Source organism: Lontra canadensis, unplaced genomic scaffold (genome assembly GCF_010015895.1).
Source record: "Lontra canadensis isolate GAN:19392208 unplaced genomic scaffold, GSC_riverotter_1.0 scaffold1, whole genome shotgun sequence".
Classification (NCBI taxonomy): domain Eukaryota; kingdom Metazoa; phylum Chordata; class Mammalia; order Carnivora; family Mustelidae; genus Lontra; species Lontra canadensis.
In genome coordinates, this window is record NW_022630995.1 from 110698952 (window position 1) to 110719328 (window position 20377).

Genomic DNA, 20377 nt, shown 5'->3' on the forward strand with positions numbered 1-20377 from the left:
AGACCAAAGTATTTTTAAACTGAGATTTGTCCTCTGAATATTTAATACTCCATCACGTTTATTCTGTTGGAAGCTATTTCCAACACTGTAAGCAGCCCCTGTAGCTATTAATTGCTACATTTATTGTCTTCTTATTCTAGAAAGAATTACATCCAGAGGAAAATAACACTGCTAGTAAGGTGCAGGCTCAAGATCCACTGAAGTTTCAGTTAGCTAACAGTAAGAAGGTATCAAAATGATTTGGGAGAAAAAAATTCACGTTATAAGTAATAGAGAATAATAATAATTTATTCTACAAAGTTTAAACAAGCAGGCCCAGGACCACCTTCAGTTCAGACACGCTGCTGGGGTTGAATAGTACTTCTTTCTTTAGTTACCACAGGGGCACCTGGGTGGCTCAGCTGGTTAAGCTTAAGTATCTGCCTTGGGCTCAGGTCAAGATCCCAGAGCCCTGGGACTGAGCCCTTCTCCTCAGTGGGGTGTCTGCTTTTCCCTCGGCCTCCCTCTCCCCTTATCATGTTCTCTCTCAAACAAATAAACAAAATCTTAAAAAAATTAGCTAACCATAAAAAGTTAATGAAGTACTGATTTAACATGGACAAACCTGACACCCTTTTGCTAAATGATGCCAATTCACAAGCCAGATCATAAAAGACCACATATTATATACTACCATTTATATAAAATGTGAATAGACAAATTTATAAAATTTATAAAGACAGAGATTGGCGGCTGCCTAGAGCAAGAGGAGAGAAATGCAGAATGACTGTTAATGAAAACAAAGTTTCTTTCTGGGGATGCCTGGGTAGCTCAGTCAGTTAAGCCTCTGCCTTTGGTTCAGGTCATGATTAATCCTAGGATCCTGGGATCCCGTCCCACATATGGCTCCTTGCTCAGCAGGGAGCCTGCTTCTCCCTCTGCCTGCCCCTCCCCCTGCTTGTGCATGCACTGTCTCACTCTCTGACAAACAAAATTAATACATCTTTTTTTTTTTTAAAGTTTTTTTTTGGAAATATTAAAATGTTCTAAAATTAGATTATGGGAATAATTGCACAACTCTGTAAATATACTAAAAACTACTAAATTATACACTTCAAGTAGGTAAGGAAGCTTAAATGATCAATAGTAAATAGCCATCTTTTCACTTTATTTGGAAATTCAAACCTAATAAAAACAGGCTACCATTGATATGACATGGCCATATCCTGCTGGCACTAGGGAGCAGCTACCCATTTCAGAAAGAACATATACTCTACAATATGCCAGTGTCCATCACTCCAAAGTTACCTGCCTACCGCATATAGATATGGTACCTCCTAAGGTTCAAATTGGGAGATGGTGGTGGTCATGACAGATATAAAGGTGAAAAACAAACCCGCAATTAAATGATCTTCGTAGAGTCATTCAACTAATAAATGACAGAGCTAGAAATAACCTATTTATTAGTAATCTTCAGAGATTTATTCTCTACCTGAAATTTAACTGAATGGTCATTTTTATGTGCTCCTATAAAGATAACTATTACAGTCCAAATACAGTCACTTATTTTGTTTCTATATAGTTCAATCAATGGTTCTCAGCAAGAGTGCTATTGACAGGATAATTCTTTGTTATGCAAGACCACCCTCAGTCCTGCAGGGCTTTTAGAGTCCCTGGCCCCTTGGCATTAAATATCAATAGCAATGCTTTATCATTATGAAGACCAAAGGGGAAAAAAAAAGCCTTGTGACATTTCTGAGTTTCTAGTGAGAAACCAGAAAGTCTCTATTTTCAAACTATTTAAGCACAAAAAAATTTTTCACAACCTAAGTGAGCTATTAAGGGAAATATTATGTATTATTATATTATTTATAGGCAAATAACCATACCTATTTAAAAAGTTAAGACTTCCAACAAGTAAATCTCTGGCATTTACTTGTATTATTATGTAAAATAAGTCAGTTACCTCAAAGCATAAGATATCTTTAGAAAAATGACTATCCCTAAATACAGTACTAGATACAAGGGAAATTTTAAACATCATTACAGCTACAATAACCAATTACTAAGAGAGTATAACCTTAAGTAAATCACTGTCACTTCTCTGTGGGAAAAGTTCCTTCAAGGTCTGAAGTTTAGCATCTTTAAGGTCTTCCAATTCCGAAAGGTCTTCCAATTCCGAAATATCATCAGTATTTCTACCTGCCATTGTAGGAAGGCCCTGGGACTCTTCATCTTCAGATGGCTCAGAACTAAAAATATTTTCAGAGGAAAAAAACAGTATTTTATGTATTACTGTTATTTTATTAAAATAATATACATACGTAATATAGCAGTTCTTTTCAATAAAAACACGATCTATCTTTGTCAAAGATTAAGACAATTTTTTTCACTTCAATATGGCTATATATATAAAACTACATTCCCAGAGGCAGCATACTTTGAAAATAACTCATATTATCTGGGCTGGGATGGAGAAGAACAGTAAAATACGTGGCATTTACTTTAAGATACACACATATACTGCATGCCCACTTTCTCTCTCCTTTTCCTTTTTCACCTACACTCTATATATCAGATGAGCATTGTCAGGTTGCTCTTGAGAAATTATAAAGCCTACACTAATACAAATATAAAAGAATTTTCATGGCCTACCTAGATGATCAGAATCTAAATGTTAAAATCAGAATAGTTCCAGTGAGCACCAGAATCTCTGCCAAGAAACAAACACTCTTCAGCAAAGAGTACTGATTCCATGTGAGGTTTTATAATACAACTAACTTTAATCTCAGTCCACCTCAATTTATACGTTAATCCTATAAAAGATATTTGGGGCCAAATTTTAATCATCTCCCAAACAAACAAACAAACAAAAATCTCATTTTGAAATTTTGGTTTTCAACCATGTAGCCATTCTGGAGATCAGAAAACAGAAGTATAACAAATGGACAGAAGTTACAAAGATCAGAGAAAGAAAGGTGGGAATTTAATTAAGTATGTTCCATGGAGACTTTGCTACACAGCTAATTCTATCTGGGGAAACAAATCCAGAATCTGTATTTTAATAACTTCACTGTATCTATTCATGTTAGTTCAGTTGTACTGGTCAGGGCATTAGTTTTACCTGAGAATCTCCCAAAATATTTAAAACCAGACAGATCCCCAAGGACCAGGAATATATATTTTAACAGAATTCTGGGTTGACTTCTTGAACCCTGCTTTGAGAAAATGGCTCTAAAATAACGAGGTAAATTGCTTCCTTTGTAGAAGGAATGTCCTTCAATATATGAAGGTGATTACATGCATCTTCCTTTCCATTACACCTAGGCCTCTCATTCTTCATGTCCTTAACTCTGAATTCTTACTCCACTTCACTCCGGTTACACTCCTGATTTTGCACCAAGTTCACTGAGAAAATGAAAGCATTCGGGTTGGAATCTTCTCACAATTTCTGCCCTAGAAAACCACTTCCAAAGGTTCTTTACTCCGCTAGCCATCACCTTAACTAACCATCAATTTCATGACCATCTGGTGGGACAAACTCATGGGCCTCATGCTGTAGTACTTATACTGACTACCAGTCTTACCATGGCTTGGATTAACTGTCCAGTCTGCAGGAAATACAAGTGAGAGAGGAATAAATTCAATACCATCATGAGGAAACAATAAGAAAAAACCATTTTCATGAAGAAAAGATTCTACTTCTTTACTAAGTTAAAATCCTTTAAAAAAAAGGAGAGGAGAGGACTCTTTAAAAAGATCAAAAGAAGTTAGAAGCTTTAACATGTGAATGCAGAGGACGCTTCTTGTTTGGATCTTGGTTTGAAAAAGCAGCTATAAAACACATGAATGCAGTAGCACGTGGGTGGCTTAGTCAGTTAAACGTCCAACTCTTGGTTTTGGCTCAGGTCATGATCTCCGGGTCATAGGATCAAGCCCCACGTCAGGCTCCACACTCGGGGCCAAAACTGCCTGTCCCTCTCCCTCTGTTCCTTCCCCTAATTGTGCTCATTCTCTAATAAATAAAATCTATTTTAAAAAATGAATATAAAAGGGGAATTACATGACATTAGAGAACTGTTCATTGAGTGGTACTGGGTTCTGGGGAGGAGAAAGACATATCACCAAGTATTACGGGTAGAAATGTTGGAATGTCCATAATTTAAAGTACTCCAGGCCAATAATAATAATAAATGAAACAATGAAACAAACAAGGAAAAATATTAACATGTTAAGTCTAGGTGGTACATAAATGGATGTTCATTGTCTATTATCTTATTTTCTTGTATGCCTGCAGATTTAAAAATAAAAGAAAAAAATCTACAAAAACAGAAGTTGACTACTTTGTGCTCTTTCATCTGGTCTCAGATAAAGTTCTTCCCTTTTGTTGAAGATAAAGTCCCATCTTACTGCTAAGGGATTCCAGCCCTCTCTGGTTCTTACAGGACCCTGTTTCAATAATCTACTATGTTCTCTCCCCTGTCTCCTCTCTCTCCCTGAGCTCTTCTTTCCAAGCCTACAATGGGCTCAAGACTGCATTAACAAGTTCAATGTGCCAGGAACTCTAGGAACTGTGGAAACAAGCACTGAAATAAGTAAATCCTCCTCTCCTTCACAAATTTTATAAAACCAATTATCTACTTGCTCATTTCCTGTACAGTTCTCCTCTCAATGTTTTATTACCTTTTGCCCCACCCATTTCAGTGAAATTATTCTTACGCAGGCAATAGTATCTTCTAATGTCAAATATAATAAAAACCTTTCATTGGTTATCTACTCTTCCGTAGTCCCATACACTGCTACAAATCTCTGAAAATCTGGCCCCACACCTATGCTCACTCCATGAGTTTTGCAACATTAGTACCTCAAATTTTCCTTTACCTCTCCACCTGCCTGTCCTTAATGTTTAAAGAAGGCTTTTCTTCCTTGTTCACATTTGTGAATTGCTGGTATTTCCTAGGATTCTACCTTCAGCTCCTTCTTGTCTATTAATAATTCTTAAGAGATTTCATCAACTGCCAGCTTCTATTATTGACAAAAGGGGGGTGATTTTGCCCCAAGAGAACACCTGGCAATGCCTGGAGACATTTTTGCTTGTTCTGATTAAGGAGGTACTACTAGCATCTAGTGAGGAGGGATCAGAGATTCTGCAAAACATCCTGCAATGCACAGAAAAGAAGCCTGTCAAAGAATTATCTGCCCCTGTCAACCTCAAGATTAAGAAATGATGATAACCAAAATGGCCCGTTCATAAGTATTGATTATAACCATGGAACATTCACAGTGCAGTACTACAGAGTATGAAAAAGAATATAGGTTTCTATAAACTGATACTATTTCTAGGATATATACCTAAGTGAATAAAACAATGATCAAATGAGTGTGTGTATATATATATATATATATGTATATACATATATATGCATTTATGTAGTGTGCTATCTTTTGTGTAAGAAACAAGAAAAAGAGGGGCACCTGGGTGGCTCAATCGGTTAAGTGTCCAACACTCCGACTCTTGATTTCAGCTCAGGTCATGATCTCAGGGTCATGAGATTGAGTCCTGAGTCAGGCTCTGCACTGAGCATGGAGCCTGCTTAAGATTCTCTTTCTCTACCTCTGTCCCTCCTCTGCCCCACATGGATGTGTATTCCCTCTATCTTAAAAAAAAAAAAAAAAAAAAAAGGAAGGGGAAGGGAAGGGAAGAGGAGGGAAAGGAAAGGAAGTAAGAAAGAAAGAAGAAAAAGAATACATGAAAGAAAAAGTATGATGAAAAAGTAAACTGGTGAGTTCTGAGGTAGACAGACAGTAGGTATTACAAGAAAAGGGATAGACATAATAATTTTCTAAGCACATTCTATTTAGAGTTTTGGTTTCTGAAACCTTCTTAATATTTTAAATATTCCAAAGTAAAATTTAAAAGAGGGATAAGGAAAAAACCTTAAAAGGAATACAAACAGAAATTAATGAACTGAACTGTATTTCAAACAACAGAGAAAACATTAAATAATCCAAATACTTTGACCAAATACCTTCAGTCTCAAGACAAAACAAACCTATAAACAAATTCTCAACTCTATTTAGTATGCTTAATGGTCAAATGGTATGATCACAGCAATTCTGAAACTATTTTATCAATACTAGATAACTGAACAAGTTAAGAAACTAATGCTGCAAGAAGCCAGAGTTCTCAATGCCTGAAAAGGAGATATAGAAGAAGAGCCAAGGAAAAGCCCTGCAGGGGTAGATTAGAATTAAAGGTTATCATTAAAAACTCATGATTTAAAAACACACACAAAAAAACACACATACATTCCCCTCATATTTCCTAGTCTGTACAGCTGAAAAGGGCAATGACATAACCCCTACCTCGCCCAACAGCAAAGAAAGAACACTCCTAGTCCCCAGATTTCCAAATACCATTCTCTATTAAAAGGAACTAGTGCAAGAAAAAAAATAAAAAATAAAAAATAAAAAATAAAAAAATATAAAAGGAACCAGTGTTTCTTGGAGAAAGGGCTAATTCTAAATTCAGGTCTATGATAGGAATAGGGTTAAGTCTGGACCATCTTTTGCCAGAAGGAAAAAGCTCAAAAAATAATAGGAAGCTCTCAAAGTCAGAGCCTGCCTAAAAGGGCCTTAAACTGTTAAAATTTAGCGATTTTAGCACTAAAATGAATAATGACAGTAAATGAATTACAATCCACTGAAAATATAAATATCTAAGATTCCACTTTGATATTTACTTATACAATATAAATACTATATAAATAAATGGGGAGAAACAGAAAACACATATTTACATTAGAATACCAAATAATTAAAGTATAAGATCTGAAATGCTAGTTAAAATACCAGCAATTCACAACCCTCATTTAGGTAACTGATTCAGGTAAGAATCATCAATAGATACTAAAACTACTAGAGTGAAAGTCTGCTAAGGAATAAGATCATTACTTGGTCTCAAGTATCTGCCAATAGATTAATCACTACAAAGGGGTATAAAATAGTAACTCTATAGGAGAAAGCGGGCAGGTTTCTGAGAGATCCAAGTTCACTTCACCAAGAAAGAGACAAATTGCTATCAGTGTGCCTTGTAACATGACACACTGAGGACACAAAATCATTTATATACCATTCCTACCACTTAACCCAAATTTAATCATGAAGAAAATCAGTTAAGTACAACTGAGAAACCTCCTTAAAAAAATGGTGTCTTAGAATTTGAGAGGCAAAGTGGGGGGTTTGGGAAGTAGGGAAGGAAAAAATGAAATGAGATGGGATCGGATGGAGACAAACCATAAGACTCTTAATCTCACAAAATAAACTGAGGGTTGAGGGGGTGCGGGGGGGCGGAGGGAGGTTAGAGAGAGGGTGGTTGGGTTATGGACACTGGGGAGGGTATATGCTATGGTGAGTGCTATGAAGTGTGTAAGCCCTGGAGCTAATAATTCATTATTTGTTAATAAAAATTTTTAAAAATGGCCTCTTAATCTTCAAAGGCCAATGACAGGAGAAACAAAAAGAGGATGAGACTCGGGTCGTGATCTCAGGGTCCTGGGACGGAGCCCCGCATGGGGCTCTCTGCTCAGCAGGGAGCCTACTTCCCCTCCTCTCTCTCTGCTTGCCTCTCTGCCTACTTGTGATCTCTGTCAGTCAAATAAATACATAAATAAAATCTTAAAAAAAAAAAGAGGCTGAGAAACTTTTAAACATATGAGTGAAATAATTTATTCCTCTGCTCAATACACTCCATTCATTAGCTTTCTATCTCATTACAGATTAAATGAAACTAAAGACACATGACACTGTTCAAAAAAAAATCCAACATGATACTGAGGAAAAATTACCGTAAAGTAATTACTTAAAATATGGTCTAAGGACTGACTGCTAGTTATTAAACTCACACTGCTATCCATCAATGACAAGATAAGGAATTTACACCAGAAGGTAAAACAACTACATTACTAAGCAAGTCACTTAGTTGAGCTGATTTTTCCTTCTAATACTTCACTAGCGAAGAAACTGGTACACTGATTTGTATTCTAGAGCATATCCCTTATTTACAAACCAGTATTTCTGAATGGCACTACCATAAAGTACATTAACAGGATTAACTGGAAATATTTAAATATTTAAATATGTACTGTACATTTGATACCTGTACTGTGTCAACATTTACTGGTATTTCTGAATTTGAAATGCTTCTTTTGTAATTTAAGAGAATGACCTTATTCTTAGCAGGTAAATGTGAATCCAATAAATTTAACCCTGCAGGATCTTCACTATTTTTTACTTCAGAGTGAATTTCAGGAGAAAGGCATGTTCTTACTTACAAGAAGTTCACTTTAAGAGGAATTCTCATCTTATCATCATCGGACATTCTCAATCTCTTGGCTCCTTGCATCATTTTCTTTGCTTAGCTTCTGAACACACAACCTTTTGACTTTTCTCTTACCTCAACAACTATTCCTTCTTAGAACTTCCATAGATTTTTCCTCATCTCCCTGTTCCTAAAATCCCAAGTTCCCCTGGACTGAGTCCTTCAACCAGGAGATCGTCTCTTGTTCAGCTGTACCAGTATCTGTTAGTGATTTCACCTTATCATATGACTTTAAATATCAAATCTATATTGTGACAATTCTTAAATTTGGACGTTACCCAGACCTCCCCAACTCAAATGTCCCAAATCCAATTGCCTACTTGACATCTCCTGCCTAGATGTCTAAGAGTCTTCTCAGACACAGCATGTTCAAGACTGAATTGCCAATCTATCCTTCAAAAGGAGGTCCCCTACCACACCCCAAACAGTCTTCCTTATCTCAGTTAATGGTAACTCCATCCTCCAGTTGCTCAGGCCAATCTTAAGATCATCCTTGACTCCTTTCTCTCCCACCCAAAATCCAACAATAAAACCTCTATGCTCTACCTTCAAAGTATATACAGAATCTAACTCCTTCCAACCATCCCCACAAGTAGTAGCCTTGTCTAAGGGTCCATCATTTCTTGCCTGGGTTATTACAACAGTATCCATGCTTCTAATACTGCTCCCCTATAGTCTCAAAGACCTTTTAAACATATGAGTGAAATAATTTATTCCTCCGCTCAATACACTCCATTCATTAGCTTTCTATCTCATTCACAGTAAAAGCCAAATAGCCTATGGGCTTATAATTAAATCCCTCTTCTACCCCACTGGTTACCTTGTGACCTTAGGTGTTTCTCTCTGATTTCATCTGCCCCCTACTTTCCTTAGAAACATCAGGTATAATAACCATTTCTGGTCACTGAACAAGTTACTTCCAATGACCAGAATACTCCACTCCTGCCCCACACCCTCATATCCATATGGTTCACACTTTCCTACCCCTTAAGATCTGTATTCAAGCATCATCTTCTCAATAAAGCTTTTTTCCAACTGTGCTCTTTAGAAAGCACACCCCCACCCCTGGCCCTGAACGCCATTATTTTCCTTCCCTTTTGGTCATAATATTTATTATTTGGCATACTACATTATTTGTTTACTGCCTTTCTACCTATAATACAAGCTCCGTGCTACTTCAGAGAACGTGTCTAAAAAATGTTAAAATGATTTGACTCTGGGACTCAAGCAGAGATCATAAAGCAATTACAGATGATCAAAGAAAAGTACATGTTAAAATAACTTCCCTGTTGATGGAGGGTTAAAAAATTAAATTATCTGTTCTCATTAACTTTTTATTGAAAATCAGTGTTATCCAGAAATGTGCACATGCACACACACAATACCTCTCCATAGTTGTAAGTTAGGGAAAAAAATAACCAAGATGCAATAGGAAAAAGGCAGAAAAGAAAGAAAAAAAAGAGAGAAGTCACCAAACTATTTTTCAAATTAAGTAACTTTTTCTTGAAAAACCTCTTACATAGGCAAATATAACGAATAAATCTATTAAGCTGCTTACACTATAATCACCGTGTCTTTGTTGAATTTCTTCTCTTGAACTGTACTGGAGCAATTTGGGGAAACGATATCTTCACTATCAGAAGACAAATCAATATACTGTATTCCTCTTTGATTCTTGAAATATGATATACTAGCTTTCCTTTCATTTTCTGTAGTTTCTGGAACACTAGAATCTTCTACAAAAGAAAAAGAAGAGGAAAGGCATTTTCAGCAACTTGGAAATAAATCTGTTTTCGATAATTACAATCATGTGCTAAAAATCTCTAATTTGCTCACTGTTTCCATTTTAAAACCAAAAATTCCCACCAGTTTTTAAAGAAAAAATTAATAGTCAAACCAGGGCTGATGTTAAATGATCTTCCACTTTAGAGGTTAATTTACTTTCAAGACCCTAGTAGAAACTGTAAAAGAGAAGTGTGCTTTATATGTCATTTTTTTCTCTCTGTGCTATTATTTCCTAGTACTCAATTCTGGCCTAAAAGAACATGGACACAACAGCCCAAAAGACTTGTACTCCAATCCTGTCTCTTAGCCAAGCTAATCACTCTAAACGTCAATGTCCTCACGTGTAAAACAGATGTTAATAATCACAGGGCTCATGTGAACATAAAATCAGAAGACATGTATTAAACATTTAGTTCAGACACTGGAACATAGCCCATATTCAATACACATTACCTCTTACACAAATGTGTTGTGGGCTGAATTATACCCCTCCAAAATTCTTGAGTTTCAACCCCCAGGGTCTTAGAATTTAACATATTTAGAGATAAGGTCTTTCAAAGAGGAGACTGCTTTGGTGGAGGTCCTAATCCAGTATGAGTGATGTCATAAGAAGAGACAAAAGATGTGCACCTGAAGGGAAGGCCATGTGAGGACACAGTGAGAAGTTGGCCATCTGCAAACTATGGAGGAAGTCCTCAGAAACAATTGATCCTGGGTTTCCAGCCTCCAGCCTCCAGACATTAACAAAATAAAGGTGTGTTTAAGCCACCCAGTACTGTGGCTTATGGCAGTCCTCACAAGCTAAAAAATTTTGTCTCATTCAAAACAGGGGAATAAGATATCTTACCAAGGTCTCTTCTCTTCAGTAGTGGAGTTCCAAAATTATTATCCCAGCAAAACCACCATTCTCTCTTACATACGTGAGAACGAAAAGATCACATTTAAGAAATTCATATTAAAGTAGTCAATGCCTTGGTCTAATGAATGTATTTTAAAGAGCAATGACTAGGGGCATCTGGGTGGCTCAGTGGGTTAAAGCCTCTGCCTTCGGCTGGGGTCATGATCCCAGAGTCCTGGGATCGAGCCCCACATCAGGCTCTCTGCTCAGCAGGGAGCCTCCTCCCCCCTCCCCCGCTTGCCTCTCTGCCTACTTGTGATCTCTGTCAAATAAATAAAATCTTGGAAAAAAAAAAAAAAAGCAATGACCCATGAATCTTTAGTTCAAAGGTGTCAGTGTAAAAAATTATCACTTCCATTAACTACTTTCTAAGTCAAAATCAAGTCCTCACGTGATGCACATTTTTAATCCTTACAATAATCCTGAGGGTACACATTATATGGCCAGTTTATAGATAAACTAGGTTTAGAGAAAGCAATTGTCCAAAGTTATATGGGATGGGGGGGTAACAAATTTGAAATCCATGTGTAAAGGTCTAAATCCTCATACTCTAAAACTCTTAGACCATCCCCAATACCTGTCACAAAATGATAGCAATCACTATAATGAAGCTCTTGAGCCATATTTGTAATTAAGATTAACCATGGCCTACACAACTACTATTCACCTGGAGGGCACTAAAACTGTATTTCTTCCTACAAACAAGTCCTATCAACACTCCCTAAACACTACAAAAAAAAAAAAAAAAAAAAAAAATCACATTTTTTTCCAAAAGAAAATTTTATAAATGTTGAGTGAAGAACCTGGATGAAGAACTCTGCACTGGAACAAATCACAGCTCTATTAACTGTCATAAACATGACGATACTTACAAATTCTGGATAGTTATGTGAATAACAAGATTACAGTCCAACTCCTATAAAGTAAGTATGAGGATAATATGGTTTTTGCTTTTACAAAGTGTTCCGATACATCACAAAGCATACATAAAATTCAAAACTAGATGTTCATTGTAGCAAAAATCTCACCTAAAGCTACTGTGTATCAGTTAAACATGTTAACTAGTGTCCTATTTTCTTATATTTTCAAAGGGCTAAGATCACCACTGATCTTGAAACCAAAATGATTTGGGCTGTCTGCTTTTCTTCAAAGTCTCTTTATTCAAAATGAACAATAAACTTTTATTTTATTTACTTTTTTATTTTTGAACAATAATCTTTTTAAAGTTAGCTACTTAAAAGCCTAAATGCCTGGAGGAGTCCTAAAAGATGTATTAATGAACATTAGGAGAACTAGAGTTTCTTGAACTTGATTACATATTCATCTTTGATTTTCTCTCATTTTTTTCCTCTTACTTTACACAGATCATATAAAATATACAATGAGGACATACCAATTTTTAAAACGCATACTTAATGTGCTTAGTTAATGAGACAGGAAAAAAATTAAGAAAAAAAATTAAGAAGTTTGGCATACTCTCCATCATGTACTCAATTACTCAGAGCTTTTACTGGTAATATAATACACAACATCAAAATATATACATTACATATATATATATATACTGTATGCATTTAATGTATTATTTTGTATATTATATATGTTTTGTATTATATATTATACGTATTATATTCTATATAATATACATTATATATGCCTATATATCTCTACCTAAAATATACCTTAAACATGTACACAACTCTGAACCAAGTGATACCCCCATAGCCCAACTGGTAAGTGACTAACAGAGGAAGTAGTTTGACAATATGTAGGATAAAGGAAGGTTACAATACAACAGCATTTCTCAAACTCAGAACCCTTTGCATTCTTAAAAAATGAACACCATAAAGAGCTTTTGCTTATGTTGCTTATGTTGCTTATGTTGGTTATATCTATGATATCATCGTATTATAAAGCAGAAACTGAGAAACTTTATAAAACTGTTTACATAGTAACAAATATTTTTATGAAAACTATATCCTCTCATTCCATCCCTCTCCTCTGAATCTAATGAGAAGAGTGGCACTGTTTTATATTTGTAAAAATCTTTGGTTTAATATAAGACAGCTAAATTCCCCTGCTTCTGCAATTCATCTATTGTAATAGACTGTTTTTGTTTAGGTTTATGAAGAAAATCATGCCTCACACAGTTATACAGTTAGGAAGAGTATTTTCCCAACCTTTTTTACAATACCATGGATATTCTTCTTTGATACTAAACCCAAATTTGACAGGTGGTAGTTTTTTTTAAAGGTCAGTTGCAATGTGGAATCTGGAACCATATGAATAAACTTCTGTGTTCTATTACATTTAAACCCACTGGTCTATCTTGCACTTTAATGGACCTTTAAACCATGCATTATTCTGTAACATGGTGTGCACTGGTCATTTGAAAAATACTGGTTCACTTGTTGATTAATGTAGATCTTCCAAATGCTGACATATTTCATGGTATTTTATTTTTAAAAATAAGACTTATTAATATCACCACTGATCTTGAAATATCCGAGACTGTCAAACTCACAGTCCAAAATCCAAACCTTCCTTTGAAAACAGGGTAAATGCTGCCAATTATTTCCTTGGTATTACTGTCCATTTTTAAGAAAATGTCCACATCTAAGTCTGATTAACTACAGTTTGTCAGTCATTCTTTTAAGTAAAAATGGTGTTTGGTGAAAAAATGACAAGTTCAAATCAGAACTGAAACCAACTGTTCAAATGCTTTCCCTTGAAATAACCACTGTACACACTTCAGTATACAACAAAGGCTGGTTCACATTTTGTTTCACAAGAATATTAAAGACACCTATTGCTTAGTTGAGATTTACCCAAATTAATAATTTTTACTGCCTTACTGAAAACATTCTTGGGGTGCCTGGGTGGCTCAGTGGGTTAAAGCCTCTGCCTTCGGCTCAGGTCGTGATCTCAGGGTCCTGGGATCGAGCCCCGCATTGGGCTCTCTGCTCAACAGGGAGCCTGCTTCCCCCTCTCTCTCTGCCTGCCTCTCTGCCAACTTGTGATCTCTGTCAAGTAAATAAATAAAATCTTAAAAAAAAAAAAATTCTTAAGTGAAACTGACAATGACTACTAGAACAGTTTGGAGTCTTGGCCATGATTTGTGCTAAGGCCCTAGCAGTTTTTTTGTTTTTGTTTTTTAAGATTTTATTTATTTATTCGACAGAGTGAGTGATAGAGAGAGACAGAGAGCAAGCACAAGCATGGGGTATGGCAGGCAGAGAAGCAGGCTGCCTGTTGAGCAAAGAGCCTGATGTGGGGCTTGATCCCAAGACGGTGGGATCAGATAGTGACTTGAGCCGAAGGCAGCCGCTTAACTACTGAGCCACCCAGGTGCCTGGCACCAGCAGTTTTACCTACCACTGCCTTTGTACCATCAACATAGTAAAAAGGCAAGTACTACCTTAGCATTATTATGAAAGTAGTTTATCTTTAGGGATCCTAAAGGTTCACATACCACACTTTGAAAACTGATGGGATACAGTAGGAGTTTATTTATACAAAAATAGCAACTTTCCAATATAGTCAATAATTTAGAATTAGAGTAATGCTTACTGCTTAGATTTGCTTATATGGACTATTTCTGGAAGTAAGCAAAAGCAAAAATAGCTAAGAGGCAATGGCCATAACGATGCAGTGATGGTTTTTGACCCAAGCCAAACAAGCACTTTGAAGCAGCAGCACAAAAAAGACGAAACAGAAAAATACAAGTGAAAGAATGGTGAAACACTGAAAGAATCATGAAGGCATCAGCTACTATTAAATTCTGGCATTTGCTGACTGCCTTCTGTGCATAAGGCACTGTACCAGGAGGTAGGGAATATTAAGTTCAACTTGCCCTAACGAAACAAGAGCTAAGTAGCCGTGCACTCAAGTAACTGTTATGAAATATGATTTGTGCCATGAGAAAGGAATAAAAAAAATGCTACAGGAACATGAGTGAAAACAGCCTATCTTTCCATACACAGATAATAAAGAAATCCATTGTATTTTAGAGACAGAAGATGAGTATTTTCTCATTACCAAAAGGTAATGGGAACCTACATCATTAGCATATGCAAGAACACTCCAAGGTTCCAGGAGTTTTTCCAAACTAAATTCCACACCAACGGTATACTCAAGAGAAGGCAATATTACACCCCAAATTTTTCCAGTGTGCTTGTACCCATTCTCATATCTAAGTCTACCATAAAATAAAAGAAGCTTTTAAGTCTGACACTGGTTTCACTTTTCCAAAGGGTCCAAGAACAAGGGCCACTCGAAAACAAACAAAAATCACTACTAGGAGATTATGAGTTCACAGTAAAGTAGTCCAAATTAATTTGATAGCCCATAAATAGAAGTTATCTTCCAAAGTAGAATGAAAAATACATAAACCTTTACATCTGTCCTGAAAACTTAGAAAACTGTGCCACTTCTGATCGTCTAGTTGTGTTGCTCTACATGGTTCAATTCTTTAACATGGCAACTAACTTTCAAGGCAATTCCTTTGAACACCAAGTAAAACACATCATGATTTACCATTTTATTATTTTTTATTTTTTTAAAGATTTTATTTATTTATTTGACAGAGAGAGATCACAAGTAGGCAGAGAGGCAGGCAGAGAGAGAGGAGGAAGCAGGCTCCCTGCCGAGCAGAGAGCCCGATGCAGGGCTCGATCCCAGGACCCTGGGATCATGACCCGAGCCCAAGGCAGGGGCTTTAACCCACTGAGCCACTCAGGCGCCCCATTTTATAATGTAACCAAATAACAGATGGTAAAATCTGAGCAGCCTTAATTTGTGTCATAATGAAAGAGAAATACCATAAACATCTCCTAAAAGATAAATCAAACTATTTCTCTGATGCAAGCTCTAAAAAAGACAAAATACAAGAATAAATACAAGACTGAAGAGTAGTTTCTGACATCATTCTAAGATGATATAAGAGAAGAAACATCTCAGGCGTAAGCCAAAAGAAAAGATAAATGGGAAAAATGTAAAGAAAAACAGAGCCATGCTCTTGTTACTGGACAAACAAAAGCATCTAACTTGAGAGACACTTTTTTTAGTAAGAGAATTTAGATCTACAACAAAAAACATAACTAACATATATCTTAACTGCATACTAATGATGAAAGACGTAAACGCTGCAGGATACATAAGGCAAAAAGTCAAGAGACAAATATAAGGCTTTAACTCTCTTCTCCAAGCTCTTAACAGACTGCACAAAAATAAAACCTATAATAACGCTTTCCAAACATTTTTGATTGGGACCCACTGTAAGAGACCCATTTTAGATTGTGACCCAAAACATGATTATTAAACATATATAACTGAAATAAAAGTATAAAAGTTTCAGAGGCTATCGGTGATATTTGATAATTTTCTATTTATTCTACTCCACTAAGAAACAGTTGCATGTAATTAGTCAAGATCCAAGAAACTGACTTTGACACAATATTTGTCATCTACAGTTTGAATAAAATTATATAAATAAAATTCATCTGTTATTTCGTATATAATTAATCTATACTTAGATTATGTCTCCTTTTCAAGTACTCTTAGTACCTTTGCAAAATTAATGGCAAATTAGGCCACAAAGAAAATTTCAGTAGATTAACCAAAACAGAAATACTGTAGACCACGTTCTCCAGTTAAAAAAGAGTATAAGTAGGAGCAAATGTTAATAAAAACACTGAAGCAAAATTTCAGCCACTTGGAAATTTAAGGAAATTTAAGGAAAAAAAGCCATAGAAACCACTTCTTTGAAGAAGAAGAAAAAAAACAACACCTTAAAACTACAAGAGTTAAAGCAATGGGTAAACAAATATAAAACTAAAGAAGTAGATTAATGGCCTATAAGATGCAAATATACATGAGAATTTAGACTATATTGACGTCTGTACCATCCTTTAAGTCTTTATAATATAAATTCTAAATGAGATTTAAGAGTAAAATAAAAATCAACACAAAAACCTAACTCATATCCATTAGTGTGGCTATTAACACAAAACCTGACTCAGATCCATTAGTTTGGCTATCAAAACAAACAAACAACAAAACAAAAAAGAAGGTAGTAAGTGTTAGCAAGAATGTGGAGAAACTGGAACCCTGTGCACTGCTTGTGGAAAAGTAAAATGGTTCAGGAATTAATGGAAAACATGTGATGATTTCTTATATGATCTATCAATTCCATTTCCAGGTATATACCCTAAAGAAGCGACAGCAAGGTCCCAAAGAGCTATTTGTACACACATTTCATGGCAGTAATAGCCATAATAACCAAAAGGTAGAAGCAACCCAAGTATCCATCCAAAGATGAACGGATAAACAAAATGCAGTATATACATACAATAGAATGCTTTTAGCCTTAAAAAGGAAATTCTGATACATACTACAACATGAATGAATCTTAAAGACCTTATGCAAAGGGAAACCCGTTACAGAGACAAATCCTGTATGACTCCACTTTTATGATGTACCTAGGGTAATCTAATTCAGAGACAGAAAGTACAAGGATGGTTATAGTTACCACAGGCTGGGGATAGGAGGGAAGTGTTTAATGGGTACAGTTTCATTTCTGCAAGATAAAAGGAGTTCTGAAGATCAACTGAACAATAATGTGAATGTACCTAACACATGATTTGTATACTTAATAGTTAAGATGGTAAATTTTATGTTATGTATATTTTACAATTAAAAATAAAATTAACATAGATGTGCTAGAATGAAATACACATGAAAATATTTATAATGTGATAGTAAGGAATGCCTGTCTGATCAAGACCTAAACCCTAGAAGCCATCAAAGAAATGAATGAACAAACTGAAATGTAAAAATTTCTCAGTGACAAACAAGGAATAAAAAATAAAAAACTTACAAATCATTTATCAGAAAAAAAGAAAACGGAACACAGAAAAAGTCCAGAAGACTAATACATTTACGAAAACACAATTAACCTTAAAGAATAAAAGTAAAGCAATTAAATTCCCTGGTAAAGATAAAAAAGGTTTGTAATATTTTAGCCTAGTATGAAAAAGTAGACCTCTAAAAACCAAGCTGTAGTCTGGTGCAAAGTGGTAAAACTGAGTATGGTAACTTGGCAATTACTAAAATATTACTAATATTCACTCTAATCTGACAATTCCATTTCCAAGAATTTTTCTTCAGATTGTACACAAGCTAAAAAAATCTGTGTAAAAGGATGGTCACTATAGCCTTCTTTTGACAGCAAAAACAAACAAACAAACAAACAAACAAAAAAAAACACATGAAGAAAAAGCCCAACCAACAGATGTACATTAAAGAAACTACACGAATTATATCTATATAAGACACTGTAGTCATTAAAAAAAAAAGAGGTAAGCATGGGACACCTGGGTGGCTCAGTTGGTTGGGTGACTGCCTTCGGCTCAGGTCATGATCCCAGCGTCCTGGGATCGAGTCCCACATCGGGCTCCTTGCTCTGCAGGGAGCCTGCTTCTCCCTCTGCCTCTGCCTGCCATTCTGTCTGCCTGTGCTCGCTCTCTCTCTCTCTCATAAATAAATAAAATCTTAAAAAAAAAAAAGAGGTAAGCATAAGTAAATATTATATATATAATATAAATAAAAACAAAAACCTGGAATAGATTCAGGTAGAAAAAAAATATGAATATAAACACCGAAAATAAAGACTATAGAATATTCTTCATTATACAATACTGCATATTTTACATATAACATTTTATTTTGAAGAAAAAAAGGTAGAGAAGGGAAAACACAGATAAAAGTATGCACTTCAGGGGTGCCTGGGTGGCTCAGTGGGTTAAACCTCTGTCTTTGGCTCAGGTCATCAGCTCAGGGTCCTGGGATCCACCCCGCTTTGGGCTCTCTGCTCAGCAAGGAGCCTGCTTCTCCCTCTCTCTCTCTGCCTGCCTCTCTGCTGACTTGTGATTTCTGTTTTTCAAATAAAATCTTAAAAAAAAAAAAAGTATACACTTCAAATGTACTGAAGATTTTTACTAAAGTGTAAGTACTCATTTTACTTTCTTCTATTAGAATTATTTAGCACTTAGCCTTCTACCAAGTACTGCTTGTCAACTAACACTCGCAGACATTAAGAAACCACAGTAACTATCCAAAGATATAGGGATGATTCACATTTTGGCCACACACACTTAAAAAAAAAAAACCCTGAGTATCACCCAATGGTTACAGAATCATGATGCTAAAATGATACATCTGGCTCCATTATTCAAAGGATCATACCCATTTTACTGCTTGCAGGGACTTCAAAGAACATCTAGGCAAAGGAAATGAAGTCCAAAAATGTTAATGTCTTACCTGAGATCACACAACCTGTATGACAGAGCAGTGCTCTCTGGGAAGCATTTTTTTTTTTTTTAATTAACTGGAATAATCTTTTTGATTAACTGGAATAATTTTTAAACTTTCTTATTAACAACTATTACTTTCCACATGACTACCACACTGAAATGGTAATCATTTTAGGATACTGAATGTATTTCACTAGGGAAAGAAATTAATCAAGAATTTACTAAAACTTTCCTCCATTCCAACCACAAAATAACTGATTAACCCATTAACTTTTATCACTTTTTCTCCCCAGGTAAAATGTGTCTCTATTTCTTTGCAACACTAAATAGTCTAGCTGTGCATCTGTTCCCAAGCCCTAGATGCCTGTCTTCAGATACCTCCCCTCCCTTCATCCTTTCCCTCTCCACTGGCTTCTTCCCCTGGGCCAAAAATATTTTCAATACTCCTGACACATCTTCTTTTGACACTACTGTACTGTCAAGCTGTTTTTCTCTTTTCCTTCTTTAAAGACTAGCCTTCACTTCCCCACCTTTCCACTGAAACTGTCAGTTAAAGGTCAACAATAACATTTAATTTCCAAGGAAAGTGGTCTCTCAGTCCACATCCAAGTTGACTTGCCTACAGTATCTGATAGTGTTCACTATACACAAAATTAGAAACTTGTCTTTCTTTAGCTTTCAGAGTACTATCATTTTCTATGACTATTCAAGTTATCCTTTATTATCTTCATTGGTCTGTCTTCATTTGTTCACCACTAAATGTTGAAATTTTTCACTATATGCCTTGCTTGGGGATATTTTTTGTTAACTGCCACAATGATGACCCTTCCAAAGTCGATTTGGAAGGTTCCAACCATCTTTAAGCTACAAACCTAATGTTCAATCCTCCACTAGACCTCATTTCTGAAACAGGTGACCTGAACTCGACATGTTTAAGTATCTTTCTCCTAAATGCACTGCCTAATTCAGTTAATAGTGCTCATCACCCAGCTGTCTAAGCAAGAAATATGAGTTACTTTAAAC

The 20377-nt window shown here is 35.7% G+C and overlaps 1 protein-coding gene across 6 annotated transcripts in view; it reads right to left on the bottom strand.

Moving 5' to 3' along the window:
* Positions 1-20377, bottom strand: part of SMARCAD1 (SWI/SNF-related, matrix-associated actin-dependent regulator of chromatin, subfamily a, containing DEAD/H box 1) — a 74718-nt gene that overhangs the window by 49291 nt on the left and 5050 nt on the right. For all 6 annotated transcript variants that reach the window (XM_032861511.1, XM_032861530.1, XM_032861521.1 and 3 more), the window contains exons 3-4: positions 9918-10095; positions 2060-2231 (exon numbers count right to left, since the gene is read on the bottom strand). In XM_032861511.1, coding sequence (XP_032717402.1) covers positions 2060-2231; positions 9918-10095 — 350 coding nt within the window. The remainder of the gene's footprint in view (positions 1-2059; positions 2232-9917; positions 10096-20377) is intronic.